Source organism: Camelus bactrianus, chromosome X (genome assembly GCF_048773025.1).
Source record: "Camelus bactrianus isolate YW-2024 breed Bactrian camel chromosome X, ASM4877302v1, whole genome shotgun sequence".
Taxonomy (NCBI): domain Eukaryota; kingdom Metazoa; phylum Chordata; class Mammalia; order Artiodactyla; family Camelidae; genus Camelus; species Camelus bactrianus.
The window spans coordinates 116,686,448-116,704,445 of NC_133575.1; the positions used below are offsets into that span (position 1 = coordinate 116,686,448).

General features: G+C 62.6%; 1 protein-coding gene across 1 annotated transcript; it reads left to right on the forward strand.

Moving 5' to 3' along the window:
* Positions 1-866: 866 nt before the first annotated feature.
* Positions 867-16,367, forward strand: BGN (biglycan). The gene is made up of 8 exons (XM_074358908.1): positions 867-1,025; positions 11,119-11,370; positions 11,645-11,757; positions 12,339-12,552; positions 13,062-13,172; positions 13,419-13,512; positions 13,634-13,772; positions 15,143-16,367. Exons 2-8 carry the CDS (start codon positions 11,130-11,132, stop codon positions 15,338-15,340), a joined length of 1,110 nt encoding a protein of 369 aa, XP_074215009.1. The 5' UTR covers positions 867-1,025; positions 11,119-11,129; the 3' UTR covers positions 15,341-16,367.
* Positions 16,368-17,998: the final 1,631 nt, after the last annotated feature.

Genomic DNA, 17,998 nt, shown 5'->3' on the forward strand with positions numbered 1-17,998 from the left:
GGGCTCAGCCCCGGAAATGCCCACCCACAGAACAGTTATTGCATCCTTGGGGACCTGCACAGATGGACCAAGAAGGATGACTCGCTAGGCTCCTCCTCTCTGAATCAGCTTCTCCAGACCTCAGCTCAGAGCAGACGCGCTAGGGAGGCCCCTCAGAATCTGTGCTGCCTCACGCCAGCTTCTAGTTGAGTCCCATCCTGAGATCGCACAGACAGGACCGGCTCCTCTACTTTTAGGGAAAAAAGGCTGGAGTAGGGTGGGAGGTGGAGCGTCCAGAGTGCCTGGGAGCCTAGATCAAGCCTTTCCAGAAATCCACAACAGCTGCCTCCCTGACCCCAGAGAAACACTTCCTTTTTCAGGCCCCGGCTGCCACAGGTTCTGGGAAGACTGGATACAGAATTCCAGGGGCCACTCACTGGACTGGCCCCTCCTTTGTCTCCCCTTCCATTTCTGCCCTCTCCCCTTCCTCTGCCCGGCCTAGTGCCAGCAAGCCAACTCCCGCCCCTCTTTGGCCCTCAGTGTCCCCATCTGGACAGTGGAAAGTTTGAATTTCTGAGTCTGTGCCTGCCAGAGACGCCAAGGGTCCTCGTATGAGTTAGTTTGTGTCCCTTCACTTTGTGCCCCAGGATGAGGGGGTTGGGGGAAAGTCCTGGGGGGATGCAAGGGGGAGGGGTGCAGCTAACCCAGCTGTCTACAAGAAAATTGCTCCCTTTGAAGCTGCCAGGGGGGCCGGGAAGCCTGCCCCCTCCCTCCCTCCCTCCCTGCCTCCCTCCCTCTCCCCCCCACTGGCCCCCTCCCTCCTTTCCTCCCTCCCCGCCCTCTCCCAGCCGTCCCCTCCTTGTCAGCCGCCCGCCCAGTCTTTAGCCTCCCTCCCACCACCGCCTCTGTCTCTCTCTCTCCGCGAACTGCCCAGGAGTGAGCAGCTGCTCTCAGACGGACAGCCTGACGGAAGACGGACGCACAGACTGCCCGACCCCCAAGCCTGCCAACTAGCCAGCCCGCGCCCAGCTGCTTCCCCTCCCCAGGTAGGGCCCCCACGCCAGCCCCACACCATCCCCGCTGTTCCTGTGCTGTCTGGAGCTGCCTTCGCTGTTTCATCCCCCTGTCAACTGCCCCCTCGCTGTCCTCAAGATGCCCCCGACCCTGCTCCTCCCACGCTCACCCTCCACGTCCCTACCGCTGTTCCTCGCTGCCCCCCTTGCTGCCCTCTCCTGCCCCTAGGCTGCTTGCAGATCCCCACGAAACAACTGCTTCTCCCAGTCAGTGCCCCTTCGTAGCCACCTTGTGGCCCCCTTGGTCCTTGTCCCATTTCTGCCTCTTCTCCCTTCCCTCTTCCAGGCACCTTCTCCAGCCCCTTCCCTCTCCCCTCTCCACGGCTGCCCTCTCTGCCTCCCTCTCCGGGTACTTCTGAAAGCATCGTCAAGGCATGGCTGGGTGGCTGGCACCGTGGTTCGGCCAAAGGCCCTCTCCCCTCACTGCAAGTCCTGGGTATGCCCTGCTCTCCCACTGGCCCCACTCTGCGCTTTGCACTTGGCCCTGGTTTGAAGGACCTCTGGGCACCCACTCGAGCTCAGCACCGGGGAGCAGTGCGCCCTGCCCAGGGCTAGTCCTTGGAGTGGGCTCAGAGGCTTGGTTTCCCAGGCACGCCCCAGGCACCCTGCCCAGATGTTCCTCACTCACCCACAGGCGAATGCCCTGCCTCCACCTCCTCCTGGCCGAGGTGTGGGTCCACAGAGCCCTGGCTGTGGGGGCCCTGGGTGGGGCTGCCTGGGTGGTTCAGCCCTCTTGGATTGGGGCTCCAACAGAGAGGGGTGTGTTGCAGAGACAAACTCAGGCAACTGTAGGGTGTTAGCCAGGCAGGCCTGGCCTGGGGCCCAGAAGGCTTCAGGGAACCGTGGGTAGATGTGAGGACACCGTCGTCCCAGGATGGGTACCTTTAGGGAAGGCTGAGGTTCAAGAGCTCCAGACTAGATGCTCTGTCCCCAAAAGGCAGCCCCCCACTGCATTGAGGGCATCTCTGGAATGGAGAGAGCCCAGGTCTGAAGCAAAGTGTAGCTGCAAGGTTGCCCCCCAGGGCCCTTTTGGAGGGGACGCGTGGCTCCTGCTGGTCCTATCCCCACCTCATCCATTGTACAGAAGGGGCGGCGAGACCCAGGGAGGGGCAGGAAGCTGCCCACGGTAGCACTGCCAGTCAGGGACAGAACTGGGGTCAAGACCCCGGGCTCCTGATGGGCAAACCCTGGCTATTGACCCCATAGCTCCCAGGGAGCCCTCCAAGTCACCTGAGTGGTGATGATGATAGCTTATGGTCAACTACAGTGTGTGGGGATTGGAGTGGGAGGTGGCCGGGTCACTGGCCCCTGTCCTACAAGCTACCGAAATGGCTGGCATGCCGAGGGGTCCACCAAGAGACCCAGGAGTGGAGCAAGGAAGAGCGGAGCTGGCTGGGTGTGCCACCAAGTGCCTTGGCAGGCTGGGGGATGGGAGCACCACCCTCACTGCTCCAGGGGCGGGGCTGGGGCCTGGGCACTGGTTGGTGAGTGCTTCCTGAGTTGGTTCTGCTGAGTGGAGCAGACGGCCCAGGGTCCTCCAGGGCAGAGCGGTGGGTGGGTGGGGGGAACCTCACTCAGGCCAGGGAGATTGTTCCCAAACGGGGGAACAGTCTTCAAAAGGGCCACTCAGGTCACCAATCGGGTGGCCAGTTTTGTCCTCCTGCTTCTGCGCACTGGGCCATCCCTGGCCGGCCAGCTCTCTGCCCTATTAGGACTGATTGGGATTGGGACAAGCTGGGGATGCTCAAGCACACTCCCCCACCCCTGCCCTCAGGGCCAGGAAGGAGGGTTCCCTAGCATCTGCATCCAGGGCTGCGGTTCTGCAAAGAGGCAGACTACATAAGCGCAGGTGAGCGCCTCCTGGCGACACACAGCTGCCTGTGCCCATCCACACCCTGGGAGGGCCGGTGGCCAGGCAGAGGCGCCTTTGTGAGGAATCTGCCCATGTCCGGCTGCCTTGGGCCAGCAGGGGTGAGCCTTTCAGGGCAGGACTCTGTGAGTACACCGAAGGGAAGGCACAGGGTTGCCTCGAAGGCACGGGGCCGGGCAGTGGGAACAGGCTGGGAGCAGGGAGGGCTCTCATAGCAAGCCAGCCAGCAGCTGAGTGGCTGCCCTGGCCACCTCGGCTGGCTCACCCACTGACCCACTTTCAAGCCCCAAGGACCCAGGTCATGGGAGCATTAACCATCCTACTGCTTCTGTCTGCCCCAGAGCAGGCACCAGGGACCCCACTGTACATGTACAGGGGGAGTCCAGGGCCCAGCCCCTTCACTGGTGGGTCTGGTGGCAGTCTGTGCCAGCTCATTTCAGGGACCCAGAAAAGTGAGTTGTTGGCCTTCTGACCGTCGTGCAGGGTGAAACTTACAAGCATCGACCAGAATTTCTCCCCAATCCCACCAGTGGCCCTGGCCCACTGGAAAACCATGAACAGAAAGGACAGGAGAGAGGGTGTCTGTAAGACAAGGAAGAGTTTCCCTTCTTTAGCAACACTACGTAGGCACTCAAGATCACAGAGTGTCCCAGTGCCAGCAAAGTCCCAGAGGAGGGATCTCTATTGAGCCTGTGTGCAAGAGTCTGCAGTGGTGCCTTCCAACAAGGCATCCCATCCTTCTGCTCCCCTGCATCCTGGGCCCACCCACCACCATCCCTCCTGCACTCCCCGGAGAAGCCCACGGAGACAGTGCAGCTCAAGCCTGTCCCAGCAATCACTTGTCTTTGGCCACCTGGAGACACAGCTTGAGGGAGTGGTCAGCCCCCAGGGCCACCCTGGGGGACATGCATGTGAGCAGCAGGCAGCAGCCCAGTGCACAGACCCACAGCATGGCCGGGTGCTGTCACCCAGCCCCAGGTCCCAGGCCTCTGAAGCCCCATCTGCTAAGCCACTGGGCAGTTTGTTCTTTCGGTGGCCCATCTGGGGCCCCTCTCCTTCTTTGCTTATCTGCCAACACCCTGGATTGTTAGAAGGATCTTCGCACGCCCACGATGACTCCTCCCCAGTCTTCCTCATCCGCTACCCCAGGGCGGGGGGGCTGGGTCCCTGCTCTGAGCTGGCCACCCCTTCCCAGGCCTGTCCACCCTGCTGGTGGGAGGGGACACACCAGCCCAAGGGCTTAGTTCCAAACGAGGAGCCAGAGGGTGGGGGTGGCTCTCCTGGGCTCCCTCTGAAGGCAGGCACACAGGGGTCCTGCCAGCTCTGCCCCTCCTGCCGGCTGGTGCCTGGAGCGGTCAGAGCCCCTCCTGTCCGCTCTGTTCTCTCTGCTCAGACACTGGGGCCTGCACTTCGGTCACCCACAAAATCTTTTCTGTGAATCTCATTTTAGTGGGATGGGTGGGCAGAGGGGACTGAGCTGGGGGATGGGGGGGTGTCTGTTCAGTCCTGCCCCAGGCCGGAGGCCGGCTGAGGCTAATTGGCAGCCCTCTAGCCAGGACCCCTTCTCCAGCCTTCCAGAACCAGCTTCCCAGTGCTCTCTGGGACTGTGGTTCATATCCCCATCTTCCAGATGGGAGGTCCTGGGGTAAAGGCCCTCCCGCCTACCTAGAGCCCCCAGTCCAAGGGTCCGTGGGACTTCCTTCACTCCCTCCAGGACCCCAGGCTCCTGGGAGCACCATAGCTCTGCCTTGTTTGGCTTGTCACCCATCCTCTCTGCTCTGGGGCAGGGCAGCTCCTGGGGTGGCCGTGGAAGCCACCTGCTTGCCCAGAGGCCACCAGCCTCGGCTCTTCCGGGTGCTGCTTGGCCCCCATCACAGCCTGCAGAGCAGTGGCAGCTCATGCTCATTGGCCCACCAGCGTCACTGACATTCCCAAGCCCACTGAAGGTGCCAGGGCCTCAGATGACTCACTCTCGTCCCCCGCCTGTGATGAGAGAGAGCGCTGAATCCTAGACAACCAGGGGTCCCCTGCCTGTGGTGACACATCCCTCAGGTTTAGGGGCCTGGAGGCTCTACCCAGCCTCCTCGGACCCAACCCTCCTGGTCTGGGGCATCTGAAAGCCAAATTCAGCAGAAACAGCAGCCTGGCGCTGAGCTGCAGGACAAGAGGCTGCGGGCTGGGGGAGGTCCCAGACTCTGTATGACTCTGAACTCGCCCCTGCGTCCCCCCAACCAGCTGCCTCTAGACCAAGAGGGACACAGCCATCAGAGGCCCGAGTGGCCGAAGGACTGGGGATTGGGGGAACAGAGGTCGGACTTGAAGGAGAAGGGCAGAAGGCAGAGAGAGGCTGGGGAAGTCTGGGAGGCGGGTGCTACTTCCATCGTCTCACAGTCTGAGTTCTAGCTTGGCTCTAATTTTGGTCCTATAGGCCTTACAGTCCGCCTGGCTGCAAGGAGGTGTGCATTGCCGGAGCCCTGGGAGAAGCTGATGGTGAACAGGTCCCGTTACCTCCCAGGCTGGCCACAGAGGGCTAAGTCCCACCCCAGCCAGAGCCCCTGGCAGAGAGAGGAGGACCCGGTTCAGGAAAGGGTCTACAGGAAACCTTGGGCACAGGAAGGGAGAGGGCTACAGGGCCTCCCTCCTGGGTGTCTGGCTGCTCTCCAGCCCAAGCAGTGGGGCCAAGCCCCCTTGCCTGGGCCAGGCTCATGGAGAGAGCAAGGCAGACAGGGCCTCAAGCTCTGGGAGCCAGGCTGAGAGCATCTCCCTGGGGGGTCTGGTGCCTGCTGGGACCTGAAATGCTTGGGGGAAACCCCTGGCCAGGCTAGGATGATGGCTTTTCCAGGCAACTTTTCTGCTGCTGGAGGCGGAGGCAGTAGGGCTGGGGCTGCCCTGGTGGTGCGCTGGGGCCGAAGAGGGGCATCTGGCCCTGTGGGCTGAGGGGAGCTATTGACAGTGAAAGCTAGACAGAGACGCTATGTTTCCAGAGGATTCAGGCTGCAAGTTGGGGAGGAGGTGCAGGACGCACAGAGCAGGGTCTTGCGCACCACCAGTGTTACCTCCCAGCCACAGTGAGGGAGCTGGCAAGGAACCATCTCCATGGACCCTGGGACTGGCCCAGCCCCCTGTGCAACCCAGGGAGTGGGGGATCCCGCGGCTTTGGAGTCTGTGGCAAAGTCTGCATTAGTGGAGGATGGAGCCAGACACATGGGCAGGTAGACAGACAGATGCTGGAGTCCCAGCTCTGCCATTTCCTCACTACGCGGCCTTGGGCAAGAGTTTCAGACAGACTCTGGGCCTCACTTTACCAATTCATCAAGCGTAGAAACAGCACTCTTCCCCTGGCCATCAGCTGTGTTAAGAAATCACTTGAGTGCCCCCTCCCACCCCTGGGAAGGGAAGGCATCCTCCTCTTCAGTCAGGATTTCTTCTGTGAGTGGGAGAAGGAGGAAGGGCAAACAGCTCAGGTGCGGAAAAACCAGGAAATCCAGGACCCCCAGCCGACCTAGGTCCTGGCTGCCTGCCTCCTGGTGGGGCGGAAAGCCAGCAGAGGGACCCTCCTGCTTTCCAGAGGTTTCCCAGCGGGGTTGAGGGGGTGTGCGGAGGTGGATGGCTCTCCTCAGTGCTGTGGGGAGAGAAGTCTGGCCTGGCCAGCACCAGCCCCCTCACCACCTCCCCAGTGCCAACACTTTGCAGCTGATGGGCTGGCTCCCTGCTGGTCCCCTGCAGTCTCCAACACCCACCTCCAGGTCAGTTCTGTCCCCCAAAGCCTGCGGGAGCACAGGACCCAGCTCCGTCCAGTCATCCCAGCAGCGCCAGGGCTGCGGCAGGAGGGAGCCGCCCTGGCCAGCCAGGCTTGGGGCTGGAGGGCGTGTGAAGGCAATGGCGGTGGGCTCAGGGGGGCGGGGGGGGGGGGCGGCACAGATGGGGCAGGGCTCAGGTCCATCCCCTCCCCACTCCAGCCACCAGCCCCTCACACAGTCACTGCCAAACGCACGCACGCACACACGGAAGTTCAGGAGACACATGGATAGCACACGTCCCATCTCTCTGAGTGACACCCAAGTGCAGACTAGAGCTGTCGGGCAGGGGTGGGGGATGCTGGTGGGCTGGGGCCTGGGGGTGGGCAGTGGGGAGTAGCCAGCATCAGCCTGTGGGGCGGAGCTCTGGGCCGCGCCCCTGCCTCCAGCCTGCTAGTCAAAGCTGGGACTGGAAAGCTTTGGTGGACAGAGGGGAGGGAGGAAGGGCACCCTGCAGTCCTGGGGACTGGCAGGGCTGGGTGGAAGATGGCATGTGTGTCCGAGTTCAGGTAGGGTTGCTCCGTGGGGCCAGACACCCAGGCTGAGACTGCCGGACAGCATCCGGCGTCTGCGACTTGGCAGCTGCAGGCCACACATCAGCAGGCGAGCGCCCAGGGCCTGCCAGACCTCAAGTCCCGCCGCCCTTGGCCTGGCCTGAATGCCTGGCCCCTCCGCGTTCTCAGGGGCTGCCAGGGTGTCTTGTTTGGCTGTGCCCTGGAGCCATCCCACTCAGAGGACTGGCTGGTTTTCAAAGGGCTAGACAAGGAGGGCCCTATTGGGTGTGCGGTGCAGGCTCCAGGAAGCCCAGCCTCTTCTCTCCCTCACACCTGTGGGCGCCAGCCTGAGGCCTCACCGCCATGACCACTTCTTTCCTTTGCTCTGAGGAGGTGGGGCCCATCGAACTCAGAGAACGCTTTGTGGGGCTCGAGGCTCTCCTTGAAGCCCTTGGGGCCACGCCCAGGGAGGCTGATGAAGGGAAACAGGCTCACTGGCTTGGGGAGCGTGGGGAGGAGGGCCTCGGGGGGCGTGCCATGGGTCTCACAGCACCCGTCTCTGGAGGGCTCCTACATGTGTGTGCAGGGCGGGGCCCCAGTGCGAGGAGGTGGGGGGAGGCCGGGCTGCGCTATCTGCAGCCCCTACCCCAACCACCAGCCACCTCAGATTCCTCCCCCAGGCTCCCTGTGCTGCCCACGCTCAGTCAACCAGCCAGCCACCTCGAGACCCCCATCGCCCCCTGCTGGGTCAGGAGCTCCGTGGCTGAGGCCTGAAAGCCCAGGGCCTGGAGTCGCCTGAGCTGGGCTCCAAGTCTCAGGCTGAGTGACTCGGGGAAAGTTGGTTCTTCTCTCTAGGCATCCCTTTTCTCTTCCATAAAATGGAGATAACTAATTGTGTGGAAGCAGAGAGACTTCCTCCAGAGCGCCCTTTCATGGCCCCTCCCTGGCTCCTTCCGGCTCTGTGGCGCCTTGCCGCCTCCTGTGTGCTGGGTGTCAAGCCACCAGTACCCCTGTCCTCCCCCACCCAGCTCTGGCCGCTGAGTCCAGTGCCAGCTCTCCAAGGGCAAGCAGGGGCTATGCTGGAAAGCCCGCCAGCCTGCACAGCTCCTGCGCCCAGCCAGGAGCCAGGGAGAACCAGCCAGACCTTGTCCTCTGCTCTGTCACGGGGCCCTGGTAGAGGGCTGCCAAGCCCTCCGCCTCCTTCCCCCTCAGACTGAGCTGGCACTGGAGCCCGCCCTTCCCAGCGCCCCTTCCTCAGCTTCTGCAGGGGCCCCAGATGCAGCGATGCAGCAACAGCAGGCACAGCTGCTTTGAGCTGGTTCACCTCCTCTAGAGAGCCTCCATCCCCCCAGGGAGGGTCCCGTGAGCCTCTGGGGGCCCTAGTGCCTAGTCCTGCTGTGGCTGCCCTTCCCAGCACCTATCCACCCTCTCCCATGCTGGAGGGGCCAGAGGCCCGGCGGAGGTTCCTGGCGGAGGCCCACAGCCCTCCCCAGTCACACCAGGCTGGAAGAGGCCTGTTTGCACCCGTGTCTCCCCACACCCTCCCCTGAGCCTGGCCAGACCACCCCACCCCACCCCTACCTGCCCAGGTGGACAGTGGCTCCCAGAACCTTCCAAGGCTCCCACTTGGCGTTCCAGGCCTGACTCATTCCCGCTGTGAGGCAGCGGCTTTGGCAGAGGTGCCGGCAAGGGGGCGCAGTCTCCTCCCTCTCCTGCTCCATCTCACCCTCCTGCCTTCGTCCTCCCCTTCCTGTTCTCCCTGCTGCTCTTCCTCCTCCCAGCCCTGGGTGTCCAGTGGCACCTGGGCAAGGGGCGTGCGCAGCAGCAGCGAGCTTGGGAGGCCTAGGCCCGCCCTGCTTTGCCTTGGGGTTTGCAAACTCGTGGGAAGAAGGAGGTGCCCTCAGTCCAGGTAGGCAAGCCTTCTCCCCAGTCTGTGCCATGGCCCTCTGGGGGCTCCCCAGGGTCCTGCCCAAGGTCCAGCTGGGGCTGGCAGGACCTGGTGTGTGATCATAGGGTCTTAACACTGGAAGGAGCCAGGGAAGCTGGGTGCTCCCCCAGCCTGAGGGCTCCCTACTTGGCTTTGTCACCTGGGGCAGGCAGGCAGCTTTTCTGAGCCTGTCCCTGGGAGCTCTGGGGCTGACTCCACAGCCGAGACGGCTGAACCACATCCTGGGCTCCCCGGGCTCGGCCTGCCAAGCACACAGAAGCCCCGGTGACCAGAAAGGCTGCTCTGGTCCCTCACGCTGGCAGCTGCAGCTCCGTCCTCAGGTGGGTGGGAGCTAGGACAGGCCACGTGACCGGCTTAGGGGTGCCTGAGCGGGGCAAGAAGGGGCAGCGAGGGGGGATCAATGGAAACCCGAGGCACAGAGCTGTGGTGCCCAGGTCTGGAGGTGGCAACAGGCCCCCAGCCTGCTGGTGGAAGGACCCCAGAGTAGCAGCCCCCACCCTCAGCCTCTATGCGGGGGCTCCAGATGGCAGCCAGCCCAGTCCCAAGTCAGCGGGGCCTGCCCAGGAAAGCAGCAGTCCAGGCCAAGCTGCTCAGAAGGTACTCCTCTAGGGGGACAGAGCCTCCACCCCTAACCAGGGCATCCTTCCACCTTCGCAGCCAGCCCCACCGAAGCCCCCAACAGCCCCTCCCCCGGCCAAGATGGGCTCGGAGTGAGGACTTCCCAGAGGTGGGGCCGGTTCAGGTCTGCACCCAGGGTGACCCCAGACACCTCATGCCTGGGAGAAGAGCAGGACAGGCACTCTGATTCCTTTTTAATGCATGGGAAAATGAGGCTGGGCTTTCCTAGGAAATCTGGGGAGGTGGGGATGGTGGGAGAGGCAGGAGCCTCTGGATGAGGGGCAGACTCTGCCAGAGGAGGAAGGAGGCAAACTGATGTGGGCACTGAGGACAGGTTCGGGCAGGGCAGCTTTCCCCCCAGCCCCACCCCGCTGCCCGGCCTGGGGGGCCTCCAGACAAGCCTGACCCTGCCTGCCACCCTGGCAGCAGCCTGCTCCCCTCCGGTGGCCTCTCCAGGGGGCCAGGCCGTGGGCAGGAGGAAGGGTGGAAGCAGATGTGGAAGCCCTGGGGCTCCACTGCCTGAGCCAGGGAAAGGTTTGTGGGCCATGGGAGGAAGCCAAGGCCTCGGCGAGCAGCAGGGAGGGCAGGAGGGCAGGCGGGCAGGCGGCTGCGCCCCCGCCATCTCTGCAATCTCACCCGCAGCCTGGGAGGACGCTCCTCTCCTCCACTTTACCTCCAGGGCTGGCCCAGCTCTCCACCCAGCATGCCCAGCCCTGTGCCTTGGCCCCTCAACTTTCTTAGAAAAATGTAGGTGCGTTGCAAGGGGGACTCAGGCAGGAAAGGAAGTGACTCGTGGTCGCCTAACTCCACCCTGAGTGTACCCACGTTGCCCTGAGCATGTGGACTTGTCCCGGACCTCAGTGGTATCTTTAAAACTGAATTATTCAAAGCATGTGGGGGGTAAATGGTTGAGCTTCCCTCTCCACCTCCTCCATTGGCCTCATCGACCCCCGAGGCAGGCTGCCAGCTGACTTGGTGGCTTGTGTGTATGTGTGTGTGTGTGTGTGTGTGTGTGTGTGTGTGTGTGTTTCTGTGTGTGTGTTTCAGGGTTGCGGACTCACTAACTGGGAAGACACTGCATTGCCCACTGGGGCCAAGTCCTGCCTGGGAATGGAGGGGGGTGGAGAAAGCCAACAGCACCCCCATCCTGCCTGGGGCTTCCGCCTGCACCTCCATCCCTGCCGCTCCCACCCCAGGGTCTGGCTGCCCCCCTCCCCGTGAGGAATGAGGGGCACGAGGCCCACACATGCAGAACCCCAGCCCCTGGGGCTGGGTGGGTAGATGGGAAAGGGCCCAGTGGCCCGGCCCTCCTGACAGCCCCTCTGCACTGGCCTCGCAGGCACGCCCACCATGTGGCCCCTGTGGCTCCTCGCATCCCTGCTGGCCCTGAGCCAGGCCCTGCCCTTTGAGCAAAAAGGCTTCTGGGACTTCACCCTGGATGACGGGCTACCCATGCTGAACGATGAGGAGGCTTCGGGCGCGGAAACGACCTCAGGCATCCCGGACCTGGACTCTCTTCCTCCCACCTACAGTGCCATGTGCCCTTTCGGCTGCCACTGCCACCTGCGGGTCGTTCAGTGCTCCGACCTGGGTCAGTCCTGGGGGATGGGCACGGAAGGCTGAGGGTGGGTGTGGAGTGATCCCAAGCTGGCTGGGGGAGCCTGATTTCAGTGGGAGGGTGTCCATCTGTCTGGTTGCAAGCAAGCAGGGAGCAAGAAGCACCTCCTGCTGCCGGCTCCAGAGCTGGCGCCCATCAGTGGCCGAGTCCTCGGGCGTGGATCTGTGTGTGAGTGTGTCTCTGTGCCCCACACCACTCTGGGGCCGTGGCCGTAGCTCACACTGGTGACAGTGGCACCGGCCCCCAGGTCTGAAGGCTGTGCCCAAGGAGATCTCGCCCGACACTACTCTGCTGGACCTGCAGAACAACGACATCTCCGAGCTCCGGAAGGACGACTTCAAAGGCCTCCAGCATCTCTATGTAAGCTCGCCCCAGCCCTTCCAAGCCGCTGCCAGAAGGTGGCAGGCCTGTAGCCGGGGGGGGGGGGGGGGGGGGGGGGGGGGGGGGGATTGGGCCCAGATGGGTGTGGGCACGTCCGGGTGGAGTGCGAGAGAGAGAGGACTGGGGAGCTGCGGGAAGAGCTGAGAAGTCTGAAGGCGGCTGAAGCATGAGCACCCAGGGTCACTGTCACGTGTGTGGGTGTCAGAGACCATAAGCACAGTGCAGAATCATTCAGCCTAACTCCCTCTTTGGCTGAAAACTTTTCATCTTATTGGTTCCTCCCAGTAACACGGGAAGAAAAGATTTCACCATGCAAGAAAAGCTTTCAAGGTGCAAGTGGGAAAACAGAGGTGCAGAGAAGTGATGGGATGGACTAGGCAGAGGCTTTGCTGGGCCTGAGTGCCAGCCACCTGCTCCGCACTCTGCCCGCCAGCACAGAGCTCCTTGAGGCCAAGCTGGGGCTCAGACATCCAGCTCAGGGGGCAGGAGAGGGAGGGAAGGGGGAAGGCGGACAGGATGGAGAGCTAGGACCCTCACTTCCGGCCCCTGCCCTGCCTCAGGCCCTGGTCCTGGTGAACAACAAGATCTCTAAGATCCACGAGAAGGCCTTCAGCCCCCTGCGGAAGCTACAGAAGCTCTACATCTCCAAGAACCACTTAGTGGAGATCCCTCCCAACCTGCCCAGCTCCCTGGTGGAGCTCCGCATCCATGACAACCGCATCCGCAAGGTGCCCAAGGGCGTGTTCAGCGGGCTGCGAAACATGAACTGCATCGGTGAGTGAGGCCCTGCCCCCGGTGGTCCTCACCTGCGCTTAAGTGTGGGGTTCTACCAGCCAGAGCCGCTGGGTGCTGGGTTGTCTGCGACAGCCATAGACAAGCTGGATGGGCCTCCTGGGACTTTCCAGAGGCTGGGCTGGTCTGAGAACTTTCCAAGAGCTGCCAAGGCCACGTGAAGAGAAACCAAGGGCCTGTAAAGAAAGGGAAAGGAAAAGGCCAGTGCAGCCAAGCAGCCAGAGGGGCTGGACTGGGCGGGGGAGGTCTTGCCTTGATTTCTGGCTCCTCTCCCTTTCTCTCTGCTGCCTGCCCCCTGAGGCCGATGCTAGGGGTCTTGAACCATGAGGAGTCCATGAGGAGTAAATTAGTGACACTGCCTTCAGGGGAAGATGGACTGGGTGATGAGCAGGGCCCATCAGGCCAGCCCAAGCCAGGAAGCTGATGGGCCCTCGGGTGTGTGGGCAGATGCCCAGCCTCAGCTCCAGGACTGAGGGGTGTCTCTTTCCTAGAGATGGGTGGGAACCCCCTGGAGAACAGTGGCTTTGAACCTGGAGCCTTCGATGGCCTGAAGCTCAACTACCTGCGCATCTCCGAGGCCAAGCTCACCGGCATCCCTAAAGGTATGAAGGTGGCCCTTGCTTCCCACACTACCTGACCTTCAGGGCACAGATGGGCAGAGGTGGGGGGCTGGCTGCTGGAGCCATCCGGAGCCAGCCAGTCTACTCAGGGAGGTCTCTGGTGGCCCTTCTCCATCCTGCCCCAGGGCAGAGCTAGGGTCTCTGCTCCCATGGATGAATGCCAGCACCAGCCCACACACATGGCTTCCTCTCTTGAGCTGAGCTGAGAGCATCCTCTTTTCCTGGCAGACCTCCCCGAGACCCTGAATGAACTCCATCTGGACCACAACAAAATCCAGGCTATCGAGCTGGAGGATCTGCTCCGCTACTCCAAGCTGTACAGGTGGGCTGGGAATCTGAGGGGGGTGCCTGTGTCCCCCCCAGGGCCATGTGGCCTGTGGGCCCCACCCCACTGTCCTTTTCTCCTCTGGCCTTTCAGTATATCTCACCCATCCCCTTCACAGGCTGGGCCTGGGCCACAACCAGATCCGCATGATTGAGAATGGAAGCCTGAGTTTTCTGCCTACCCTGCGGGAGCTGCACTTGGATAATAACAAGCTGTCCAGGGTGCCTGCTGGCCTCCCGGACCTCAAGCTCCTCCAGGTGAGAGCCGGGGGGAGGGGCAGCCCCTGGTGCCAAGTTCTCTAAGACAAGGGGAGGGGAGCAGCCTATGGCCTCAGGGCGGTTCCACAGCCCGTGCCCCTCCTTGCTCTGGCCCAGCACGTGCAGGGTTAAGGTCCAGGCTGGAATTGAACCTCGCTGTGCAGCTAGCCAGATGCGTGGTCTGGCCAGTTACTCCTGCTTTCTCAGCCTCTGTCTCCTCACCTGGAAAGGAGCGGTCACAAGGATCCCTCCCTCAGTGCCGAAGATCCGTGCTGAGGAAGAAGAGAGGGAGGGCAGGGCAGAGAGAGAGAGGGAGAGGCAGTGAGGGCTGAGCAGGAGTTGGCCTTGTAGATATTGGATCTCTCAGGTGGGGTGCGACACCATGAAGGTGTGTGGCAGGGCCTGAGAGCTCAGGGGACAGTCTGGGCCTGAGGGTACAGAGATCTGTGGCAAGAGAGAGACAGCCTAGGGCAGGAAGTGGGCTGATGAGGGGCTGTCAGTCACACAGGTGAACTCGGCCTTACTCACCCTTGCTCTGGGCCTCAGTCTCTTCCTCAGACGCATTCTCACATGCCAGGAGCCCGGCTATTCTCACGAGTCCACTCGAGAGCCCTGTATGGGGACAGCCCAACTGCAGCGGCAGCGCCACCCTTGCCGGGCTGAGCGCGCCCTCTAGCGGCTGCGTGCTCTCCGCCTCTAGAGGGCGCTGCTGCAGTCTGAGCGCCTTCCGGCGGACTACGGGTTACTTACCCGCCCACCTGTCCCCTCTGCTTCTCCCACAGAGCCAGACTTCAGGGAGCTGGGGCGGGGTGGGGCGGGGCTGGGGTGGGTGGCGCTGCTGGAGGACAAGTGCCCCTGAGGACTGGGAGGAAGAGGAGGCTCTGTCTCCACTTAGGCTTCTGGGGTCTCTGGAGTAAGAGGCTGCTTCCCTGGGGGGCGGGCCCAGAGCCCAGGGAACCCAGATGGAGAGCCAGGGACTTTATGTGAGCCCAAGGTGCCAACTTTTCTGCATCGACACCCACCACACACCCACCCCCACCAGAGGTCCTCATCCTGGCCCCTGGTCACACATCTGCGCCTTAATGCTGGCCAACACCCACTCCCACCCTGAAAACCATACCCAAGCCTTGGTTTGCTCCTCCTGACAATGGGAGAATCATCTGCAGTCCCTCAAAGGGCCGTGCAGATGCCAGGCAATGAAATGACACCACCAAAGCAGTTGTGTGGGACTCAGCCAAGAGGGAAGGCACAAGCCTCTGTGTTCTGCCCTCTGCTCTGCCTGCCCAGGCAGAACAGACTAAGGGAGGGTGGTCGTGGGGAGGCAACTGGGCCACTGACATTGAACCTGAGCCACGCCCCTCTGCCCCCAGGTGGTCTATCTGCACACCAACAACATCACCAAGGTGGGAGTCAACGACTTCTGCCCCGTGGGCTTCGGCATCAAGCGGGCCTACTACAATGGCATCAGCCTCTTCAACAACCCAGTACCCTACTGGGAGGTGCAGCCGGCCACCTTCCGCTGCGTCACTGACCGCCTGGCCATTCAGTTCGGCAACTACAAAAAGTAGAGGTGGCGGCAGCTGCCAAGGTGGCTTGGGCGGGGTCTCTGGGGAGCACAGAAGATGCCCTGAAGGGGGATACAGAGCAAGGGAGTGAAGCCAGTGCCCAGCCACGCCCAACCCAGCCCCACCCTTGATGCCCAACCCCCACTCACTGCCCCCTGATGCCTTCACCCTGGCTCCCAAGTGGGCAGTGGGGCATGAGGCCTGACCCCCATCACTGCTCCTTGGCTTCAGAGCTGCCCCTGCCCCTCCATCATAGCCACTCAGAGCCCCACCCCCTCCACCAAGCTTTCTTCCCATTCACTCCAAAACCAAATTGTCTGAGGCTCCAGTCCAAGGAAAATGGTCCCCGGATCTGGCGGGCAGGAGGGAGGTAGGGGAGATGGAGATAGCGGATCCCCCTGAGCCCACCCCACCTGCCTGGCACAATCCCTCCTTCTCGTGTACTTCCAGCTTCCAACCCTCCTTGGCCTGGCCTGCTACCCAAGTCCTCCCTGTCCCCTGCCATCCTTCTGCAAGTTCAAGGCCCATCCATCCGATCCTCCTTGTTCTACTAGTCCCTGGACCAGTCCTCTTTCCCTCTCTCTCTCTCTCTCTCTCTCTCTCTCTCTCTCTCTCTGTCTCTTTGTCTGTCTCTCCCTCATCCTCCCTCTCCTCTCTCACATCCTTGGGCTGGATCTGGACCCATTCTCACTGGGCCTCTGCCCAGCCCCTACCCAGGTAAGCTGCCCCCTCAAGCCTGGATGATCCTCGAAGATGTTGGTAGGTGGAGGCACTGCACCCCCCATATGCTCCACAGTCAGGAGGGGAGCGCTGGACTCAGACCCTGGGAGTCTGCCCCTTGGGAGGGACCCAGCATCCCGCCGGAGTCTCCAGTATGCTTTTCATTGTCCCCCCCATGATGGCTAAGTCTCCCCTCCCCTTGCCTTCCAGCCCCCAGTGACGTGGGGGTTTCGAGCAATCACACCCAGCTTGAGGAGGGGCTGCTTCTGAGGTCGGTTGTGTCTTTCAATTAAAGAAACACTGTGCAATACGGCTCTCTGTGCCACCATTCTCAGGGTGGCCTGGGGACCCAGAAGAAAAGACAGCCACCGGGGCCACCGCAGCAGGCTCCCAGATTCTGCCTCTCCATGCCCACTCTGAGCCTTGGGCTGCCTATTTGCTGCCTTCCCTGCCTTAAAATGAGGGTCCTCAGCACCCCCGGGTTTGGGACTGGGTAAGGAGGCCCCAGGCAACCAGGCAGAAGGCCTTAGGCTGAGCCCTTCCCCCCTCTTCTAGGCACTTCTGTTGCCCCCGCTAGCCTTAGACTGGGCTCCTGGAGCTGGCCCAGCCAAGGTAGCACCTGCCATCCCAGAAAGGAGCATTTGCCGAGCACCTGCCCGCTGCAGAGGACCAGGCTAGTGCCCCTCCACAGAAAGAGGAGCCCATGAAGCCTAGGGGTCAGGGCCTGCCTGTCTTGATGGGGTTTGGGGGCTCAGAACAATCTCCGCTGTGGTCAGAGCTGTGTGCTACACCCACGTCAGCACCAGGGGGTGCACCCCCAGGAGGGCCAGGTCTCCGAGGGACAGGGCAGAGTGCTGTGCACACCCACCCAGGCTGGCTTGGCCTGGTCTTCCAGCCCAGGGTCCCCCTAGTGGGTCACACTGTCAGGCCAGCTGAGTCAGGCCCAGGTGACAGCGTGCAGGTACTGGCTCCGAAGAGAGAATGCGGGGCACAGCTTGTGAAGCTGGCTCACTGGGGACACAGGTCTGCCCTGGAAACAGCAGAGTTAGGGGTCAGTCCCCAGAGTGAAGCCCCTTCGGATGGCAAGCCCAGAGGGCTGAGCAGATGACAGGCTATGGCCTGGCTGCTCTTCCTTCGTCCCACACAAGGGGCCTCTGTCTCGGGGGGTGGGAGCCAGGGCTTCCCTGGGTGGCGTGGGCCACCCACGAAAACAGAGCAGGCGGGCTCCCCGCTCCGGGAGTGCCAGCCCAGGAGAGAAGGAGCCGGAGGCACCGTGCACACAGAGCCATGCACCCTTCTGCCTGGCCTGGCACCAGGGCACCCGGAATCCCCGGGTTTCTCCTTTTGGGGATGGGAGGCACCGCTCAGGGTGGCGGCCCAGCGATAGAATGTCACCCGTCGGCATCATAGCACTATTCTGGGCCATGTGCTCCATGGCCCGACAATCTCTGCTGAGCTGGGCAGGCTCAGGGCAAGGGCACTGGACGGGGGCCAGGAGTCAGGGCCTCAGTCAAGTCCCCTTGCTGGTGGGAGGAGGGGCAGCCAGCACAAGGGCCTGGCGGAGACAGAAAAGTGGGGCCCTCGGGCCGTTTCTCTGCGGGCAGGTCTGGGGCCCCATGTTGTGTGGGTTCCCAGCCTTCCTGTCCTTCTTTTCCCCCCTGTCTCCCTGCCACTTGGGGACACAGGTGTCATGACAAGCTTGTGGGACAGGCATCATAGTGGTGGTAGGCACAGAGGAGAGCCCCTGGCTGGGCCTCAGGGAAGGCATCCTGGGGGCCTGGTGGGTCACTCCACACAAGCAGGGACAGTGCCCTGCAGGCAGGCCCCACACTCAGCATAGACCCACGTGTGACTGTGAGGCACCCAGGGGAGAATTCGGGCCCCACAGCAGGAGCCAGGGAGGTGACCAGGGCCACACCCTGTAAGGGTTTGTGGGTGGTG

Coding starts and splice junctions, on each gene's coding strand:
- BGN (XM_074358908.1), top strand. CDS start 11,130: ATGTGGCCCCTGTGGCTCCTCGCATCCCTGCTGGCCCTGAGCCAGGCC. Junction 12,553..13,061: donor GCGAAACATGAACTGCATCG/GTGAGTGAGGCC, acceptor TCTCTTTCCTAG/AGATGGGTGGGAACCCCCTG. Junction 13,513..13,633: donor CGCTACTCCAAGCTGTACAG/GTGGGCTGGGAA, acceptor TCCCCTTCACAG/GCTGGGCCTGGGCCACAACC.